Source organism: Zalophus californianus, chromosome 11 (genome assembly GCF_009762305.2).
Source record: "Zalophus californianus isolate mZalCal1 chromosome 11, mZalCal1.pri.v2, whole genome shotgun sequence".
Taxonomy (NCBI): Eukaryota; Metazoa; Chordata; class Mammalia; order Carnivora; family Otariidae; genus Zalophus; species Zalophus californianus.
In genome coordinates this window covers 60,327,596-60,348,519 of record NC_045605.1, presented here as the reverse complement: position 1 = coordinate 60,348,519, position 20,924 = coordinate 60,327,596, and the positions used below count along the sequence as shown (strand labels likewise).

The 20,924-nt window shown below is 44.0% G+C and overlaps 1 protein-coding gene and 1 pseudogene across 4 annotated transcripts; one reads left to right on the top strand and one right to left on the bottom strand.

Moving 5' to 3' along the window:
* Positions 1 to 546: 546 nt before the first annotated feature.
* Positions 547 to 6,854, bottom strand: LOC113913675 (annotated as a pseudogene).
* On the top strand, positions 6,538 to 20,608 carry TRIM68 (tripartite motif containing 68). 4 transcript variants are annotated; one of them, XM_027578730.2, is made up of 8 exons: positions 6,538 to 6,617; positions 9,998 to 10,480; positions 12,138 to 12,233; positions 13,082 to 13,342; positions 13,738 to 13,760; positions 14,346 to 14,446; positions 14,648 to 14,840; positions 15,129 to 20,608. In XM_027578730.2, exons 2-8 carry the CDS (start codon positions 10,055 to 10,057, stop codon positions 15,196 to 15,198), a joined length of 1,170 nt encoding a protein of 389 aa, XP_027434531.1. In that variant the 5' UTR covers positions 6,538 to 6,617; positions 9,998 to 10,054; the 3' UTR covers positions 15,199 to 20,608. The 4 variants fall into 4 exon arrangements, with proteins under 4 accessions (XP_027434531.1, XP_027434529.1, XP_027434530.1 ...); XM_027578729.2 differs by adding an exon at positions 9,773 to 9,858 and having other exon boundaries at positions 6,579 to 6,617; positions 14,648 to 20,608; XM_027578728.2 differs by having other exon boundaries at positions 14,648 to 20,608.
* The last annotated feature ends 316 nt before the right edge of the window (positions 20,609 to 20,924 follow it).

Sequence of the window (20,924 nt, the reverse complement as noted above, 5' to 3'; positions counted from 1 at the left end):
TGACAAATGATTCAGACATAAATAATGGGTGCAAAGAAACCATATGCTAACATATGTAGAACCTTTGTTAATGAAAACCCAGAAGCAGCCATAAAGATGAAGATACATTCAGTGACTGGTAACTAGTTGTGCCCTGAGGGGCGCCATCGACAGAGATCGTGCTGCAGAGAAAAGCTATGTACACACAGAGTGAGAAAATAAACTGCAAGATCAATGCATGCATGTTTAATACTGGAAAAATCACGGCCCTCCAAAATTTCGCCACATTTGTTATAAAAGCCCTCTGCATCCAACTAAAATTAAAATGATCTTAAAAGGATAATACTTGTAAAGTTTACTTAACCTTTCAGCCACAGAAACTGCAATGGAAATAAATGTTCAGAGTCATTTTCAAAACAAAGACAAAAATCTATTCGTCTGATGACATGCATGATTAAAAGGTCTATGCAAGATACATTGCCCTACATTCCCAATGACTAGGAAAAAAAACCTCAAGTCAATTTTTAGTTTGCAGATGGTCAAAGGATTTTGTATTCCAGCAGGAGTTCAAATCTTCTGGATCTTTTCACCAACAACTACTGGATGTTCTTTTCTGATTTTCTCAGTAGCATCAGCTTTGTAATTCTAAGAGCAACTGCGTACATCGGAGTAACAGTGTACATCACAGCAAACATTTCCACACCGGCATTCAAACCCAGTAAGTCCCGCTTTCTTTCTACACATGAAACAGTGATTCTTTTCTTGTTTTGGTTTTTCAAGAGACTTGCTTTGCTCTTCAGATGGCTGCTAGGCCGTATCTGACACAGAAGCTTGCAGGTCTTCTGTTTCAGGTCCTGCTTTATCCACAGATGTACTGTCCAATTGGGAAGATGCTACAGATACTGATAAAAGTGACTGATTTGATACAGGGCTTGGCAGCACAGACGCAGACATGGAATCTAGCGGTGACTGAACGTCCGGGACACTGCCGTTTGTGCACTGGATGGGTAAAGATTCAGACAGACTACTGACAGGAGCTGCAGGGGGGGGGCTTTTCTGCCATTACTACTATCCTGTCTTTGAAGATGTTCTTTATAGCATACTGAACACATGCCATTTGTATGAGCGTTTCCACAAAATCTGCAGCCAGTGGGACAAAGCATAGACACTTGACAGTGACTAGTTTCTTGAGCCAGGTTCCTCTGTTGCACACCAAAACCTCCACAATCTTCTGTTTGCTTTCTCTCAGACTGACTTCATTTGAAGCTGTCATAGTGACAGCTTCTAGTGCCCATGTTTGGGAGTAAGATCTGAGTTAACCATGCACAATGGAGGTAGTAGTGATATCTCTACCGGAGTGAACCTACAGAGTAGGGTGGTGATGTTCCTGCCTGTGTCATCCATGAGCTACCTAATATTCCTTAGTAAGTCCTTTTTCTGATTAAAATACGTTTCTGGCATTTTCAACTCTTATTATTAGTCAGCCTTTTGGCTGGCTGGCTCCGGACTCAGTCTTTTGCTATCCACGTCCAAGGCAATGAGTTTGGCCAAATACCTCTAAACTCTATCACGCTCTGATAAAGAAACTATATCAATTTAATCTTTTCTACTGTAGAAATATGCCTTCTTTCCCATCACCTACTGAATAATACTATAATTATATAGTCGGCCACAAAATATTTTCCCAAAGCAAGGCCATCATGGCATTTTAAAAATAAGTTTTTATGCAATGTGGTCATAAAATAACAGCAAGCCTAAAAAAAAAATTACAGTTGACCCTTGCACAATGCAGGGGTTAAGGGCACTAGCCACCCCACACATACCCTATTCAGTCAAAAATCCACATTTAACTTTTGACTCCCCCCAAATTTAACTACTAATACCCTACTGTTAGCCAGAAGCCCTGCTGATAACATAGTCAATTAACACACGTTTTGTATATTATATGGATTATATACTGCATTCTTACAATAAAGTAAACTAGAGAAAAGAAAATGTTAAGTAAATCATAAGGAAAAGAAAATACATTTACAGTACTGTACTCTACAAAATCTGTGTATAAGTGACCTGCACAGCTCAAACCTGTGTTGTTCAAGGATCAGCTGTACTTATATATTTAAAACTTCACTTGTGGTGACCATAGAATAACATAAAGACTTGTCGAATCACTGTGTTATACACCTGAAACCAATGTAATATTGTGTGTCAACTACACTCAATTTAAAAAAAAACAAAAAACAAAAAAAAACCCTAATTCAACAATTTCTGTAGAAAACTAAATTCAAAACTGTAGTTACAGTTTATTAATAACAATGAAGGTGCCATTACAATGTACGGAATATAGTCTGACATAAATTTAGAGAAAGCTTTATACTCCCCAATAAATAAACTAAAAAGTAATACAAGAATCAAGGGAAAAAAAGAGAATGAGCAAAAGCGAAATAAAGGAAAATACAATAAGGATAAAATCAGAAAAAAAGCAAGTTAAAATAACCATAAATTAACAGGTTCCTTGAATGGAACAATAAATTAGAACTTTGGCAATAAAAATAAGTCTTTCGGGGGGAAAAAAGTAGTGGTAAGTACATAATATTAGAGATCATAATCAAGAAAAAGCCTAGAAATGGAGAAAAATAAAAGTTAATACTTTTAATTTGGGTTGCTGGACCCAATTTCAACGTGCGAAGGAGTGGGGTGGTTTTTCCACAAGAACAAGCAATTCTCAGACATGAGCAGGGTGAGAATTCAACTCAATGCTGATAGTGTCTACCCCAAAATAGCATCAGATCCACAGGTTAAGGGTTCAGTCCTACAGGACTGCCTCCCCCCCCACCCACACACACAGGTTGTTACCTGTACTTCTACCTACTGGCTATAAACCACAGGTTTCCCCTTTGGGTTCAATTAATTTTCTAGAGCAGCTCACAAAACTCGGAAGCATTGTACTTACTAGATTACTGGTTTATTATTAACGCATATCACTCAGGAACAGCCATATGAAAGAGCTACAGAGGGCAAGGTCAACAGGAAGGGGTGCAGAGCTCCCATAAGCTCTCTAGGTATGCCACTCTCCCAGCACCTCCACACAGTTACCAACCCAGAAGCTCTCTCAACCCTGTCCACTTGGGTTTTTATGGAGGCTTCATTATGTAGGCATGACTGATCAAATCATTGGCCACTGGTGATCGATTCAACCTCCAACCCCTTTCTCCTCCCCTGGATATCAGAGGTGCGGGAGAAGGTAGGACTGAAAGTTACAACCCTCTAATCATAACAGGGGTTCGCCTGGCTACCAGCCCCCATCCTTTCTTGAGGTCCAAAAGTCATCTCATTAACATAACAAAAGACACCTTTATGGTTCTCATCACATAGGAAATTCCAAAGGCTTCAGGAGCTCTGTGCCAAACATGGGAAAGAAGGCCAAATATATATCTCTTATTATAAATCACAATATCACAACTTTGCATAATTACACACTCATAAATTATGGAAACATTTACACTCTGAGGATAATAACTTAGTAAAACAAATTAAGAGTTGAAAGAAATCTAAATAGATACCAATATAATGAACTGTAAAGCTATTTCTTATTTTTTTAATCCAACATAACACTGATATCAAAACCAGTAACAGTATTTGTCTGGCTCCTTCTTCAGCCAACCATCCAGACACCTTGCTGTTTGTTATATGTAACTATTAGCAGTTGCTATTGTAATATATAGTTATATTTTCATATATAGATACACAAAGATATAAACATATCTTGGTAACTATACATAAAAATAATATATAAATATACATATTTATTTTTTAAAACATCTCACACACACATACATACTTCTATATTCCCATTCATGGCATCTCACACTTAAGCCACATTAAAGTAGGTCTTCTTCTTCCCACTATTGCTCCTTTCCTTTGCTTCTAGAGTTGCTCCCTTCTCTCTACTCCCTGTTCTTAGTCTCTTGTACAACTAAAACACACTCTCAGTGACTCCCCAGTCACTTTCACGGGCCTCCAGTGACTCAGGAGCACTTGCAAAAAAGGCTCTCCACATCCTCTAGACAGAATTCTAGGTTTTAGCTTCTAGGCTTCCCTTGCTCCTCTATCCCTGACTCTCTTTCTCTGCCTAAGTAAGAGTATTAACAAAGGTCTGTGGCTTTGCTGCTCTGAGCTGGGACTTCTTCTCTCTTACCTTGGGCTAACATTGAGTGGATGTGAGAGGAAGGCCCTAACTTCCCCTACTTGGACTCTGGGGAAGTGTCCTCCTTGCTTTCTGGAAACTGAAGACAACCTAGAATACTGGAAGAACAGGAGGTCTTATTCTATTATAAAAGGTCCAGAAAGAGACTTTTGAGGTAGAGTGGGGCAACTACCCATTGTCTGAGGTGCACTCCTCTTAGCCTCACTCCTCACAGGTCTTTCTTCTGACTACTTTGCCACTACCATGGGCAGCTCTCTCCTACCGTCTAAAGTTCAAGCTTAAGCTTGTATGAAGCTTAGTGAGGTCCCAGGGTTTGTACCAGCTTCCTGCCCCTTCCTTAGCCCTTCCTCAATGCCCTCACCTTCTTTCCTGACCCCCACCCAGTTCTCAATCTTTACTTCTCTTATGGTAACATTCCTTACCCACAGCCCAGACACCATCTCACAGCTAGCCACTCACCTTGTTGTCCTGGTCTGTGTTGGATTCAGGCAGGGGGTTGTGGTCTGCAGTCACAGCCATGGAATGTCTCCAAAACAGAGCCTTGCCTATATACACATGTCTGCTTTTCACAGCGAACAAGGCACCCTGAGTGAGGCTGGGAAGGACAGCTTCTCTGCAGGGGTGATGGGCGGATAGGCCTTCAAAAGCTGTCCAGCCTTCCCTTGGTGAACACAAGCCCTCTCCCCCAGCAACCTTAAGGTGCCTTTTTGTCTGGGCCCTTGAGAGTCAGTCATGGTCATGGACAATTGCAAGTTACAAACGAAAATGATCTCCCCATTAACTATTTTAACTTCACAGAAGCTCCAAAGTACCACCAACTTGATCTTGAGCTCCTGAAGAACAGAGACTATATGGCTCATAGTTGTAATCCCAGCACCCAGTACAAAATGTTGTGAAAAGCTGATGCTCAATAAATGTTTAAAGTGGCTTGTTTCACTTAACCCATTCACTCTTCTGTTAGGCAGCAATTTGTCCAGATCCTGGTAAGATGATCCAACTGAGACATCAGTTACCTCTTTTCTTCTTTTGTTCATAGCCCCATTTGTTTCAAGGATTTTCTGGTCCTCGCTCTTCAGAGTTTCAACCATGACCTGGGCCCTGACATTAGCATGAAGATCCAAAGAGTATCAGTCCCAACAATGAAACCTAGACCTGGGCTTCAATTGGAGCATTTCCTGGTTATTTTCCATGTGGACAGGACATGCCTTTATTTGCTTATTCAGTAAACACCTAAATATCAGGAAAAGGACAAGGTGCTGTAAGTGCAAAGAAAAACCCAAATCACTGCCTTAAGTAGCAGTTTGTGTGTGCACACGACCGAGTCTATGTGTTTGGGTGAGGTAGGGGTGCCAGTCATTTAAAATTAAAAGAAAAAAAATAATGACAATTTGTGACTGGGGATTCCACTTCTACTCTACCAGATCCCAGTATCTGTTTCTATTTTTTTTTCTTAAGTTTTTATTTTACTTCCAGTTAGTTAACATACAATGTTATCACTTCAGGTGTAGGACATAGTGATTCAACCCTTCCATACATCACTGAGAGCTCATCAGAAAAGTGCACTCCTTAATCCCCATCTCTACTTCTAACTTTAAAGTGGACTGCGGCAGCAAGTGATAAGCAGCTGCCTTCTTCAGTATTCAATGGTAAGAGTTTGCCAAGAAAACGCAGGAGGATTGTTTTGTTTTGTTTTTTTCATAAGAACCCAGTATCTGCAACCTGGAGCTTCCCACCCTCGCAAAGGCAGGTCGAAGCAATTAAACGTTTAATAATTAAAGTTTTGTCAAAGTAATTTATGTATAATAAAAAATAAATCAATAAATCCGGTCTTATATGGAAAAGCAATAGTAGCTTAATCTTACAAGAAACTGCATATGAGTGCCCAGCCCCGCGCTAAATTGGGTCACAGAACCAGACGCGACTGACCTCATAGGCTGCTGAGTTTTAACACAGAAAACTGGCAAATGAATAGCATTAGGTCTGGTGCTACCACCTGGAAGGAACAAGGCTCGTTCTGCAGAGCTTCTAGTCAGAGCGGAAGCATAAGACTCAGGGGCTCCCTTGGGTCAAGAGTCAGCAGGGCCTCTGCTAATGCAGGGCTTGAGCGGCCTCATTCGGGAGCCCACGCCTATCATGCGACCTACCCCGAACCCCTTTCACAGTTTAAATGACTCTGAGCGGGAGAAAAAAACAGAAAAACCGACGTAGCACAGAAAAAAGCACTGGCACGCCGAGAGCCAACCTCCGATTGGTTAGAGTTGTCTTGATCCCTGTCTGTGATTGGCTGTTCCCACAAAGACGTCGCCGGCGTGCGATCCCGGCGCCTGGGCCCTGCTCGCCGCTCATTGGTTCCCGGCCTGTGGGCGGGGCCTGGGAGCCCTGCTGGAGAGGCAGAGGAGCCGGCAGCTTTGGGGCCTTCATCTGCCGGCCGGCGGTAAGTGCTGCGGTGGCTTGGCCTGGCGCTTGTGCCGCTGCGGGTCCTCGGCGGTGGGAAGCGGGCGTCTCCACTTTCGGTTTCCGCCGCGGGGCGCTAGTCCCGGCTGAGGAGGGAGGTGGGGGACAGCTGTGCCTGTTCTGAAGTCGGAGGTCCTGCAGGCTCACTTTCTTCTATCCCCAGCCGTCCGCTGTCCGCGGGCCCTGCTCCGCCTTCTTGTGGCCGGGAGGTTACCATCCCCCTCTGTTCCAGAACCCCCGGGGTCACCGCCTCCCTCTCCCCTCTCCACTCTGGTCTCTCCTCTCCAGGCTTTTCCACGTTGTGTCCCCCTCCCTCAAATGTCTTTCCCAGACTGGATCCCCACCCTTGCAAAGGCAAGGTCGAAGCAATTAAACGTTTAATGATTAAAGTTTTGTCAAAGTAATTTATGTATAATACAAAAATAAATCAGTAAAGCCGGTCTTATATGGAAGAGCAACAGTAGCTAGCTGACCCTAAGTCGTTCTTGCCCAGGCCACCACTTTGAACTTTTTCATGTTTAAATCTTTATGACTCTGAAATCTAAAATATGCTTTTGCAGCATTTCTTGATTTATCGTTTTGATATTTCTTTACCTCACCTCCCTACTGCCACCATCTTCTCAGTTTTCGATTTTTATTTGCATTCTCCTGTTGATCTTTGTAGCTTTAAATCATAGATACCAACTTCTCTTGTGTCACTTTTAGGTGGTAGCTCTTGGTGCCCCACTGTATGAGATGATATTGACACTTCCACTTCCAACCTACTAAAAGACCTCAACGTTTACACTTAATTCTTTCATATTCAAAAATGTTTGAGTCACTGTTCTTGATGTTGGGGATATAGTAGTGAACAAAATAAGAGAATATCCCTAGGGGCGCCTGGGTGACTCAGTTGGTTAAATGACTGCCTTGGGCTGGCTCAGGTCATGATCCTGGAGTCCCTGGATCGAGTCCTGCATAGGGCTCCCTGCTCGGCAGGGAGTCTGCTTCTCCCTCTGATCCTCCCACCTCTCGTGCTCTCTCTCTCTCTCATTCTCTCTCTCAAATAAATAAAATCTTTAAAAAAAAATTTAAAAAAAGAATATCCCTATCCCTGTGAAGCTTCCAGCATGGGAAGTAAGATAATAAACGTGTGTATCAAATGCTATTAAGAGCAGGATCATGGAGAAGTCATTTCAAGCTGTGAAAACAGCAGGAGCCCAAGTTGGGTAGAATAAATGGACATGAGGTCTGCAAGAAAGTGTGGAAATTGCTCTCTTTGCTTAACTGGGCAGTGTTGCTGTTTCAGAGTTGAAGAGAGAGAGCTTCGCTATTGGACTGATGGTTCTCGGTAGGTTAGGGATTTCACAAAACTAGGTTTTAGGATACTGGGTCCCACAGTTTGGCAGTGATAGTGGGGGGGGGGGGAATTAGGAGGCAGGGAGGCCAGTGAGAAGGCATGACCTGCTGCTGGCCTGTAACAGAGAGTCCTGCAAAATCTACATACTACTCCAGTTTCTTCAGGAAGCCTACTGGACTACCCTAAATCATGGTGATTTCTCTCTCTCTCTTTTTTAATTTTTTTTTATTATGTTATGTTAGTCACCATACAATACATCATCAGTTTTTGATGTAGTGTTCCATGATTCATTGTTTTCATATAACACCCAGTGCTCCATGCAGTACGTGCCCTCCTTAATACCCATCACTGGGCTGACCCATCCCCCACCCCTCCCCTCTAAAACCCTCAGTTGGTTTCTCGGAGTCCACAGTCTCTCATGGTTCATCCCTCCCTCCGATTTCCCTCCCTTCATTTTCCCTTCCTTCTCCTAATGTCCTCCATGCTATTCCTTATGTTCTACAAATAAGTGAAACCATATGATAATTGACTTTCTCTGGATAAAGAAGATGTGGTCTCTCTCTTTTTAAAAAAGATTTTATTTATATATTTGAGAGGGAGCGAGCATGAGAGAGAGAGCACAAACAGAGGGGAGAGGGTAGAAGGAGAAGCAGATTCCCCGCTGAACAGGGAGCCCGATGCAGGACTTGATCCCAGGACCCTGAGATGACCTGAGCCAAAGGCAGGTGCTTAACCGACTGAGCCACCCAGGCGCCCAATTTCTCTCTCTTGAATTTTCATTCTACCGTGAAGCTAGAGAGGTTAAGTAATTTGCCCAGGATAGAATGGTGGGGCCTAGGACCAAGCATCTGTAAAATGAAAACAATAGAATAATGGTTTCCATTTAGGGTTGTGAAATAAACTGAGTTAATCTGTGTAAAGGGCTCAGAATAGTGCCTGGCACACAGTGTAAGTGCTTAAGGAACGTTTGCTCTTATTTTTACTGTATAATATGCTCTCAATTACCTAACAAATTATAAAAACATTTTGGGTCTAGGAGGTATTTCCTATGTCTACCTGGTTTATTTATTCAACAACAGCATGGCAGACCATTTAGGTATGGAGGATACAGCCATGACTGAGACCAACAGGGCTCTTCCCTTTATAGATTCTAGCTGGTAACACAGACTTGGAAAGTAAACAAAGAAATACTGTCTACTGAGCCAAAAGTCTGCCATTGATCATTCAAGTTCCATACTCTTATCTGGCCCTGGCAAAAATCTCAGGTTTCTTGCTGGGGTAGTGACTTCATCAGTATGGGTTTGACTGTCATCAGATGAGCTGTGTTTTTATCTTCCAATGGGTGTTGTTTCATCTCTGCTTCTAAACATCACTGAAGGCTGAGGAGAGTGTCTTGGCAACTTAGTGAATGCTAGTGCTAGAGAAATTGGCAGGGGTTTAGAGGGTGTGGAGAAAGCATTGCTGATTCCCTTATACTTTACACTCAAGTGTGCAATGCAAGAGAACAAACTGAGCATATAGGCAATGGTCTTCTGACATATTACCTTTTCTGCACCTTGAAGTATATAAATAGATATATAAACATACTAGAGAGTAAGGCTAGGGGCATTTCTGGCCTTATTTTGGATACTGAAACACCACATTTTGTGGGACCTTTCCCAAGCTCAAAAGAAACAATACTGATTTGGAGAGTGTGATTGAAGTAGGGTAGGAATGGTCTGGTGAGCAAACTCAGAGGAGAATAAGAGATGACCAAATGAATGAAAACTGAAAACTCCCAATATCCACTCACTTAGGCATCCCCAGATGTCTCCACAGTGGTATGGATAATGTGACCCGATCGGAACCTCAGTTGAGAAGGCCAGCACTTATATTAACTAAGGTCAATAAAGGATCCAAAGGAGGAAGTTGGTTTGTTTTTTTCTTTCAGTCACTAATTCTCCCTTTTGCTGATCCCTTTGTTCTTCAACAGAAGAACATTTTTATCTTACTTGTTTTTTTCTTCTTTTTCTCCTTCTCAGCCTTGACTACTTCTGCCTGGCTGTATTCATGTTCTGAGGAGGGAGTAAGAAGGAGCCATGGATGCTGCAGCATTGGTGGAAGCTGTTGTGGAAGAAGTGGCCTGTCCCATCTGCATGACCTTCCTGAGGGAGCCTGTGAGCATCGACTGTGGCCACAGCTTCTGCCACAGCTGCCTCTCTGGACTGTGGGAGGTCCCAGGAGAATCCCAGAACTGGGGTTACAGCTGTCCCCTCTGCCGGGCTCCTGTCCAGCCAAGGAACCTGCGGCCCAATTGGCAGCTGGCCAACGTTGTAGAAAAAGTTCGTCTGCTGGGGCTGCATCCAGGAATGGGGCTGAAGGGTGACGTGTGTGAGCTCCACAGGGAACAGCTAAAGATGTTCTGCAAAGAGGATGGCCTGATCATGTGTGAGGCCTGCAGCCAGTCCCCTGAGCATGAGGCCCACAGTGTCGTGCCCATGGAGGATGTCACCTGGGAATATAAGGTGGGAGATGGAGGCCAGCCACCCCAGTCTCTCCCCTGCCCCATTCTTGGCTATCTCCAGATCAAGGACCTGAGCAGGAGCCCCAGAGACTAAATGAGAGCTGATTCCTTTAGCTCCTCACACCCACAGATCCTGGGGACCTGATGTAGTGAGCCACACCTCTCCTTGCATTTCCTTCCCTCCCACATCCACACCCCTTCCCTGATACCAGCATGGCTTAATGCCTAATCCAAACATGCTTTCCATACTGGGAATTTGAAGGAGACCGATTTGGGTTAGCTGGGGTTCTGAGTGCCTCGGAGGAGTTCGGGCATGAGACAGTCAAGGCTGCACCCTGCAGAACCTGCAAACTCCTCCTCACACTGCCACCAATAGTCATTTGGCAGAGTCACTTCAACTCCCTCTGTTATCGACAGAATTGAGGCTTAGAAATTTGAGATCATGATCATTGGTTTTAGACCTGGAAGGGACCATGGCTGAATGATTTAGGATTGGGTGAGATTAATCTAACATTATAAGGTGCCTGTGACTTCAGGTTAAATTAGTTAAAGGAAGATCAAAGGCTAGGACTCAAGTCTTGCTCCTCAGCCAGTGTTCTTTCTCCTCTCCCTACCCTTTTTTGGGGGGGCGGGGGGGTTATCTCTATCACACCTGCTACTCCTTTTCTATTGTTAACCTTCATCAGCTTCCAGCTTCTTGCTCCTTCCTCAGATGTCTACGCTGACCTATCTTTATCAGGTTCATTATCCCAGTGATTCTGTGATCCATTGATCTAGTACTGGTCTTAATTCTCTTTCTTGAAGTTGAGATTAGAATGTAAGAGTGTAAGACAAATCCCCTGAATTAGGTGTTTTCCTATGCACAAATAATTTCTAAAAAAGTTATATGTATTTACTCATTTTACTTTGAGTTTTAAAATAGGGAGGTAGTGAAATATAGGCGTAGCAGTTAGAGAGCTGGGTTAAATCCCAGCCCAACCATTAACTAACTAAATGACTTTGGGTAGTTCGCTCACTAAGCCTCAGTTTTCTTATCTATAAAATAGGGATAAAACTCAAGGGGTCATAAGTACTAAATGTAAGTTTAGCGCTGAAGCCACATATGCCACCTGGTAAATCTTTAATAAAATGGTTAATATTTTTATCAGAACACTTTATGCTTTCCTGTAGTAAAGTGTTGTAGTATTCTAGGATACGGCTTCTTACCTTTAATTTGCGTGAACCACCCAAGGATCTTGCTAAAATTCAGGTTCTAATTCAGTAGGTCTGGGGTGAGTCTGGGGTTCTGCATTTCTAGCAAGCTCTCTGGTATTGTGGATGCTGCTAACCCACTTGGACCACACTTTGAATAAGGTTTTAAGAGGTCATGAGATAACAAGGCAGATACGGATAAAAATAAGCATGGATAGGAATGTCTAAGGTTGGAAATGGACCTTTTCTTCTGCTTTACAGAAACTTGGAAACTGTGGGAGTTGAAATGATTGTGGGTTAGAGAGCTGCCCTGGATGTCATCTGGGCAGGAATCACTCCCCCTGTGGCATTCATTCTGGCCCCTTGCCCAAGGGATGCTTATTTTCCCATCACCTGCTAATGCTAGGAAGCCTTGTCATTAACCTGGGCTGCCGGACATGTCCTCACAATTTTTTTACTTCTTTCAGTGGGAACTCCATGAGGCTCTGGAGCATCTGAGGAAAGAGCAAGATGAGGCCTGGAAGCTGGAAGTTGGTGAGAGGAAACGAACTGCCAACTGGAAGGCAGGTTGCCACCCGGGGGAGGGAGGCTGTGCTGTCGCTGTGTTGTCCGGGAGCTGACCCATGGCCGCATCCTGTTTCTCGTCTCCGTGCAGAATGTGGCGTTGAAGTCAGAGAGCCTGGGCTTCTCCAACCAGCATTCTTTAGCAAGCGCATGGCCTTAGGCAGGCTCTGTACCCTCTCGACTCCAGTTTCTTAATAGTGATAAAGGGATAACCTCTGGGTTTATGTCCACGTACGTGAGAAAGGAAAACTATGTGCTTCACGTACGCATTAGTTCACAGTGGTAAGACTTATACAATGCTTAGTAAAGCATGGTATCTGTTTCACTTTCCCCAGGTAGAACATTTTTACTAAAAGTTAAGTTATTAAAATATTAGAAAATCATCCCTGTGATAAACTTGAGGACCATAACTACCAAACCATCGAACTTTCGATCCACAGAAGGTAACACTGAGCCAGTCTAAGAAAGCATAGGGAATTGATATATCATCAGTAAGGAGCAAAACTCATAGTGTAGTTAAGCTACACTGCCTTAGAGGCCTAAGTGTAATCCTTCTGGTCGTTATTCTGAAAATGGAATATATTATTCTGAAAAGAGAGAATAGCCTAGAGGATATAGTACCAAGATAATGTCCCGGGACCTATTAGGGCCAATAAGAGTAGTGTTAGGGACCCAGAAGCCAGAGAGGTAGACAAAACGGTCTCCTTTATCTTGGCTTCTGCGGTGCCTGGTACACATTTGGTACCCACATTCCAGAGTGTGTGTGTATGCATGTGCCAGCGCCCTCAGTCCTGGGGGACCCTTACAGGTACAGAATCAGTGCTGATTTCTGGTCCTGGCTCTACAGATACAGGTGGAAACCCGAAAGCAGAATATCATGTGGGAGTTTGAGAAATACCGGCGATTACTAAAGAAAAAACAGCCACCAGGTCGGCGACTAGAGGTGGAAGCAGCCGCAGCTCTGGCCAGCCTAGAGCAGGAAGAGGGGGAGACCATGCAAAAACTGGAGCAGAATCACAATGAGCTCATCCAGCAGAGCCGAGTGCTGTGGAGGATGATTGCAGAGCTGGAAGAGAGATCTCAGAGGCCTGTCCGCTGGATGCTGCAGGTACGTGGCAAATTTTTCTGGGAGCTCTGAAGGAGAGCTGAAGATGGTATGGGACTCCAGGAGAGGATTCGCTAGCCTTCAGTGGGGCCTGTCAGTGCTCTGCCCGTCAGACGTGGATCCCATATACCACCCCCTCCACTCTGCCTGCTGCTCTACCCCTCGCATGGCCTTTTGTCGCCTTGTAGGTGGACAGCACTCAAGGCAGCTCTGGCATAATACCCGTACCCCGCCTCTGGCCTGGGAGTCAAGGTGGAGTCTGAAGTCAAGACGTATAGCCTTGCTCTCTGCCTCCCTTTCCCTCAGAGAAACCCCCTCCCAGAGCTCAGTGTGGTCTGGTCCCTCTGAGGAATAGCACATACTCATGTCCTGCTTTTTTTTTTTTTCCCTCCTTCTAGGGTATTCAGGAAGTCTTAAACAGGTATGTTCCCATCCTTGGAGCCCCTAAGCTGCCCTATAAAGGATAGTGGGGCCTGGCCAGAGGCAGATATGGGGAAGGAACATAGACCTGGTACCCACAGAAGAGTGGCTGCTGGTGCATAAGCATCATCTTTCATTGTATTTGCTAAAGAAGCTTTGTTCATCAGTCTTTTTCCTTCTTTGTACTCAGTCAAATTCATTTCAAGTATTACCAATAAGAATTTCAGACAAAGTTATAAAATATGTAGTCTCAGGTAGATTGCCCAAGAAAGGAAAAAGACCGCCGATGTCTCCCATCATGCTCCAGCCTGAGTATTGGCCTTTCTCCTTTGTGGCACGCTGCTTCCTCCCCCAGTGCCAAATGTACATCTGCCGCTCCCCCAGCACAAGAATGCGAGTGTTCTCTCTGTGCCACAGACCATTCAGGTTCAGTCAAATAATCATCACATCACTGCTTTGCCTGGTGTTGCTGGGGTGGGGCACCCCATTGACTATCTCTGGCCAAGCCCATTTTTCCTATGGTAAGGGAAGGCCCATATGGCAGAAGCAGGACTTCTGGCCCCAAGGCTTACCCCTTCTCTGCCAGGAGCAAGTCTTGGAGTCTGCGGAGGCCAGAACCGGTCTCCCTGGAGCTAAAGACGGATTGCCGCGTGCTGGGGCTAAGAGAGATTTTGAAGACCTATGCAGGTAATGAATGCTAGGAGAGGTTATGGTGGGCGGTGGGAGGGACCCCTCCTAGAGAATGAAAATGGTTCAGTGCGCTCTGGATGCCCCAGCTCTCCCCCGTCCTGCTCATCTCTGAAAAAACTGTGGCTGTGTTTATCAGAGAGACCACACCCATGCCTTCTGCTGTGGGTCAGTGTCACCAACCAGGATCTTTTTCCCCAGCTGACGTGCGTCTGGATCCAGACACTGCTTATTCTCGCCTCATTGTGTCTGAGGACAGAAAATGCGTGCGATACGGAGACACCAAGCAGAAACTGCCCGACAATCCTGAGAGATTTTACCGCTACAATATCGTCCTCGGCAGCCAGTGCATCTCCTCAGGCCGGCACTACTGGGAGGTGGAAGTGGGAGACAGGTCAGAATGGGGCCTGGGAGTGTGTAGGGAAAATGTAGACCGGAAGGAGGTGGTCTATCTATCCCCCCACTATGGATTCTGGGTGATCAGGCTGCGGAAGGGAAATGAGTACCGAGCAGGCACCGATGAATACCCCCTCCTGTCCTTGCCAGTCCCTCCCCACCGGGTGGGAGTCTTCCTGGATTATGAGGCCCATGATATCTCTTTCTACAATGTGACTGACAACGGCTCCCACATTTTCACTTTCCCCCACTATCCCTTCCCTGGGCGTCTCCTGCCCTACTTTAGTCCTTGCTACAGCATTGGAGCGAACAACACAGCCCCTCTGGCCATCTGCTCCCTGGACGGGGAGGACTGAGAGGGCCACCATCCTAGCCAGAGGCCTTGGAGTTTCACCTGGCCCACAAGGGCCTTGGAGGGTCCTGCCACCAACAAGGATCCCCTTGAACTAAGCTGAGTCGATGATCCAGGGAGCCCTCTCCCTGACCAGTAGTCTGTTGCTACTGGGCCAAGGTCTCTCACTAACCTACTCATGTATAAAAGCTGAGGCTCAGTCAAAGGAGCATGGAACCCCCGTGAGGGAAGCATGACGGGGCTGAGGACGAGGATCAAAGCAGTTGTAAGATAACGTGTTGGTGTCAGTCAGGACTCTGCCCTTTCTGTAGCTCATGCTCTTCCCCAGTCCCTGAGGGTGCCATAAGTAAGTCAGCGCGGGTGGTGAAGTGGGTCCACCCTCCAGGAAACCCTTTGCATAGGGCTTACCAAAAAGCCAAAAGATAATTGTTCATGTCCAGAGCTGGTTACTGTGCTGATACCAGGATAGGATGCTTTGCCTGAGGTTTGCTGCTACTAAGCAACCCATATTGGACCCCAACTCTCTGACCCCCTAGCTAGAGAAATGCCTTGCAACATTGCCCGGGCCACCCCAGTGTGCATCCCCTCTCTGAACGTAAGCTGGGAAAATCACTCTATCTCAGACTCTGAGGAGACCTGGATCCTGGTCCTGCCCTTTTCCCCAAGTGTCAGGATCAGAAAACCTGCGAGCCTTGTTCTTATGGTCACTTTACGGATGAAGAAACTGAAGTGGCCTTAAATGCAGTAAGTTGCTTCTCACAAAACTGTTGAAAAAAGATTGTAAAGCTTATCAAGTACTTCCCACATTCAAATGAAAAAAGATGGGCAGACTTGCTTCTCAGGTCACCCGTCTGCATATCCTTCATTACAGTTGGGTCTGAAACATCCCAGTGTCTGAGGGTTTTAGGTGTCCTCAATGGAAAAATGGGTATAGTGATTGCAGACTCTCCTACCTCACAGGATTGTTGTGAAGCTCTCAGATCCATCCTATATTTTTGTCCCTTTCTCAGGGCTGGAGGAAGGCAGGCCATGGATTTCGCCTGCGGTAGCCCTCCTGCCTCTCCTTCTTAGAGCCAGCATCTGTACAGCAGTGCCTTTGTTTGGTAGAGCCTCTCCCGACAGTCTCAGCCAGTTAGACAGAAAGGTGCCCTTGCCAGTCAGTGGCAGACTCTGGGCCACAGTGATAGGTTGTGCATCTGTTGTATGTGTTTGTGTCTGGATTAGAATGGGGACTGTGACATCAGAGTAGAGAATGGAAATAATAAAAAGAAAAATTTAGAACAGATGCACTGGAAAGAAGGCTCACCCACAAGCTAGTTGGGCTAAAGTTTGGATCTTTTTTGTCACCAAGGGAATCTTCATGGCTCTGGTAACTACCTAATATTCTGCCTTTCTCTTCTCTAAATCTATGACACAAGAAGGACAAGGCATAAAAAGCCAGCTTGGGAGCCATACACTATAATGAAAGGGAATTAAAACTATATATCTGGGCTGTTGACCTTAGAATGATGGTTATATGTGTTCAAAATAATTCATTACAGGGCTTAAGAGTATGATGTGGGAATGCTTGTGCCTGGAGACAAATTGCAAGGCAAGCAGGTGGAAACCATTGGCCTTGCCTATTGCAAGGGGCTCTGATGTGTACATCACGTGTTGTCGCCATGATGCTGTGAAACACAACTTCTGATATAGTTTAAGCTTGAAGGTAGTGACTGTTGAGTCAGGATTAGGCAGCAAAATAGTTACCAGGTCAGGTATAGGCAGAAGCAAAGTAATTCCTGTAATAAAGAAGAGCAAAAATTGTCTTTCTACTTTAATTGTATTGGTTGTTCACATAAGGAAGAGGTAAAACAGGCTAAAGTGGAGAAATAAACTCATTCTGCCCACCATGCTTCCAAGTCACTCATAGAGCATTAGCAGAAGGGGAAACATTTCCATTCTCTACTTGGAGAGGAATGAACTGGTAAGTCACAGACCTGGTCTTGGCAAAGGATTGAGCTGACCTACATTAAAGGGACCATGTCTTCGTATAGGGGGACTCCCTGGGGAATTGTTTATAGACTTGAGAAATCGATTTTCAGGAAGTTCTTCCAGTTATGTCCATGACACTTAGCAGAAGAGGCAAGGGACCAAACCAGTATTGTTCTTTGACTATGTTTTTATTAGGACAAGTCCTGGAAGTCTCTTAGAAAAAGGATTATTAGGTGATAAATTTATTTAAACCTAGAGTGAATTGAGTAGTGTGGAATGACTTCATTGGTAACATGCTGTTTTGCAGAGAGCTCTTTTTTTTTTTTTTTGACATTTATAAGCTGATTTGGGTGCTGTGATTACTTGTGAGAAGAATAAGGTCAAGCACATTGTTTATTTCATATTGTTTGATATTTAAGACCAGGTAAGAATCTTGAAGTTCTTAAGTATATGAAAACCCTTTTCTCTAGGGTAGTTACTTATACTTCCTTGCTAAGAACCCCATGAAGACAAGAACCTTACTTGTCTGATTCACAGTTGCAGTCCAGTCTAGCACTGTGTGTGTGTGTGTGTGTGTGTGTGTGTGTGTGTGTAAATATTTAAGTGAGGGAACTTTCATTCATATGCCTAGAATCAAAAGAAAAATAAGCTTTTGTCTCATGGGGCATGAACAACTAGATGGTACTTAATTACAAATCTGTTAAAAAAAAATGATTCAATGGATAATCACAAAAGTGGTCCGGAAAGGGAGGAAGCAGGTGGTCATGCAGAGGGTAGAGTGTCTGCACCACTCCCTGGAATGCCTAGGGTATCTCCTCCATCTTGGTGAGATCATTCACTACAAGGCAGGAATGAGCTTTGCCCATCCTTATTTTACCAGCAGAGAAACAAGGGGTGCAATGCCTGAGCCTTGAGGTGACAGACTATGAAAGGGGAAAATAGATAGTCCTGCAGAGAGACAGGGAAAATCCTTGGGACTCCCCACAGGAAATCCAGTCTCCCATTTTTCAAGCAGAATTGATTTTAGTCTCTTAAGATCCAAACACTGAGACTCTGTATGGGTCCCAGGCACTAGTTAAATGGCATAGATTGCTTAGTGTGAGGGCAGGGGTTGTATCTGATCTGCGTGGGATTTTCTGTTTGAGGGTAGCAATGGCAGGGAACTAGTCCACTTTGGAAGTGTGTAGTTCAATATCTGAGCGCTAACAGTGGGTTCCAGCTCGCTTCAGGGAATACTAGTGTGAATGAAACACAAAGCAGGGCAGACTTCTGAGAGAAACGCTGGGGAGAAATTTCTGTTTTGAGTGCCAAGCTGAACTATGCCTTTGTTGCTTGACATCAGATTTTTTTAATACATCTGATACTCTTGTATTTGATGAACATAGTCAATTCTTTGGGTTGCTTATGGAGAAACAACAGTGTGACTTTTCAAAATGTAAATCTTATCAAATGTGCTTAACCACCTCATGATGTTGGTTTGTTTTTATGTTAGGGAGAAGTTTCTTTTTCCTGCTCTTTGGGAACTCAGTGCATTACTATCAGGTGTTTAGAAGCTGATTCCTACTTCATGGTATTCAGAAATAGAATACATTCTAGGTAGGTAAGTAATTTTAGTACTAGCAAAAGGTACAGATGCCAAGTTGTTAAGCAGACTGTTTGAAACAGCTATCACATGAGTGTTGACCTACATGGGAATACACTCTCAATAGTGCCTAGAACTACTCTTAAAAGTATGGAAGTAGAAATTTATTGGTTGGGCGCCTGGGTGGCTCAGTTGGTTAAGTGACTGCCTTCGGCTCGGGTCATGATGCTGGAGTCCCAGGATCGAGTCCCACATCGGGCTCCCTGCTCAGCAGAGAGTCTGCTTCTCCCTCTGACCCTCTTCCCTCTCATGCTCTCCATCTCTCATTCTCTCTCTCTCAAATAAATAAAATCTTCAAAAAAAAAAAATTTATTGGTTATACAGACACCATATCAGATGTTGTGTTATGTGGTTTCTGTTCATCATCATCTTTAATATCCTCTGAATTAACACTGTATCCTCCATCAGTAGCAAGGAAATAGTAAGACTCAGATATAATAACTAGTTATCAACACACTTAGGAAATTATCTTTTATTAAGATTTTCAAAGGTACCAGAGTCAAATATACATATCTGTCACATTTGAAATCTTTTTCTTTTAACATATACTGGTTATTCAGTTTAAGACTTTCTGAAAGGGGAAAATAAAAGCAAAGACCAAATACATGTCTGGTGACCTGGAGAAGAATAGGGACATTTCGGCTTCATTATTGATACTGTTTTCTATTAACCTTCTCATCCCAGGCACACTTCCATGGTGGTGTCCAGATGAAGAAAGACCTATATTATATTTGATCCCTTTCTTTTATGCCTTACAGTTAAGTTATACAGAACCAGACTGGGAAGCAAAGAGAAAGATGTCCACAGTCAAACTCACATTGCCTTAACTTCTGTTGCTTCAAAGCAAAAGGCAGGTGTTTAGTATGCTGACTCCAACTAACTTAACAATAGGGGATAAATTAAAAGGTTATAGAGGTATCTTACAGAATTTAATAACAGGGATGCACCTGGGTGTCCAAAATGAGTTGGAATCAGAGAACCAGAGACTCCCATTTCTTCATCCCATCTTGCTAATCTGCTTATCTTGCTGTAGAACATATTTGTTTTTCCAAGTTCACGTGTTAGAAAATGACCACAGTCAGTGAGCCCAAGTTTATATCTCCTCAGATAAACTGGGATTCAGTTTGACTAGAGATGAACTCTGCTCCAGGTATAAGCACATGACCCAAGTTGAGTGGATTCATCACTGGGCCAGAAGGCAGGGTTATATATTAACAGTTGCTTCCATAATAATCACATGAGTAAATGAATAATTCTGGGAAAATTAGCCAGGTGTTGGGGGGAACCAAACAGTTGGTTTTTTTCTGGGGGGGGGGTGGATACTCAGTTGAAAATAAGGGTCAGAAGCTAAGGAAAGAAAAAACCCAAATCTATATTCTCTGCCCAGACTTATCTCTTATACAGATACTAGTTGATTGAAATCATTAAAAATGTCAGAAAATTAATCATTTCATATGCATTCTTCCTAGAAATTGGAAAATTAGACAAGAATATAATTTACAGCTTCATCTTAGAACTCTTTATGGTGCTAGGCAAACCACACCAGCTCTACAGATTTCTAAGTCATCTTCAAATGCTTGGTCTTGAGTCATCTTGATTGCTCAAGATCTGAACAGAATCTGTGTTTATGAACCCAGTTTGGATTGGTCAAAGAGGCAGTGCATCAGCAAGCTCCATGTTCACTTGCATATTTGTTTGGTCCTCAGGCCTGCTTTATAGCAGTAATGCATAACTTACTTGAATGGAGCCTTTGTGTTTATGAAAACCCTGTGCCTTCCTTCTACAACCAAATAAACATGCTCCTAATCAGTCTACTGCTCAGTTTCTTTTCTCAAAACTCCCCTTGGACCCTGAAAACTGTCTCTCCTTTATCGAAAGGTTGGATTTACTCCTTCCTTTGTCAGTTTTGAAGCAAAGCAAAGTGTTCCCTGTTCTCTCTTTCTTCCCCCATCCTCTCATCCCATTTCCAAGAGGTGATCTTCATATCAGCACTACCCACCAGACCTGGCCAGCCCTTTACAGTGTGATGGAGGACTTAACATCCTCCTTTCTAGGTTGACCCTGGCCTTAAAACTCCGTCAGCCCGACCCCCAGTCCCCAGGTCAGTTACCCACATT

Excerpts from the sequence above, each read along its gene's own strand:
- TRIM68 (XM_027578728.2), top strand. The coding sequence starts at position 10,055 with ATGGATGCTGCAGCATTGGTGGAAGCTGTTGTGGAAGAAGTGGCCTGT. Across the intron at positions 13,761-14,345 it reads ATTCAGGAAGTCTTAAACAG|GAGCAAGTCTTGGAGTCTGC; the intron begins GTATGTTCCCAT and ends CTTCTCTGCCAG. Across the intron at positions 14,447-14,647 it reads GATTTTGAAGACCTATGCAG|CTGACGTGCGTCTGGATCCA; the intron begins GTAATGAATGCT and ends CTTTTTCCCCAG.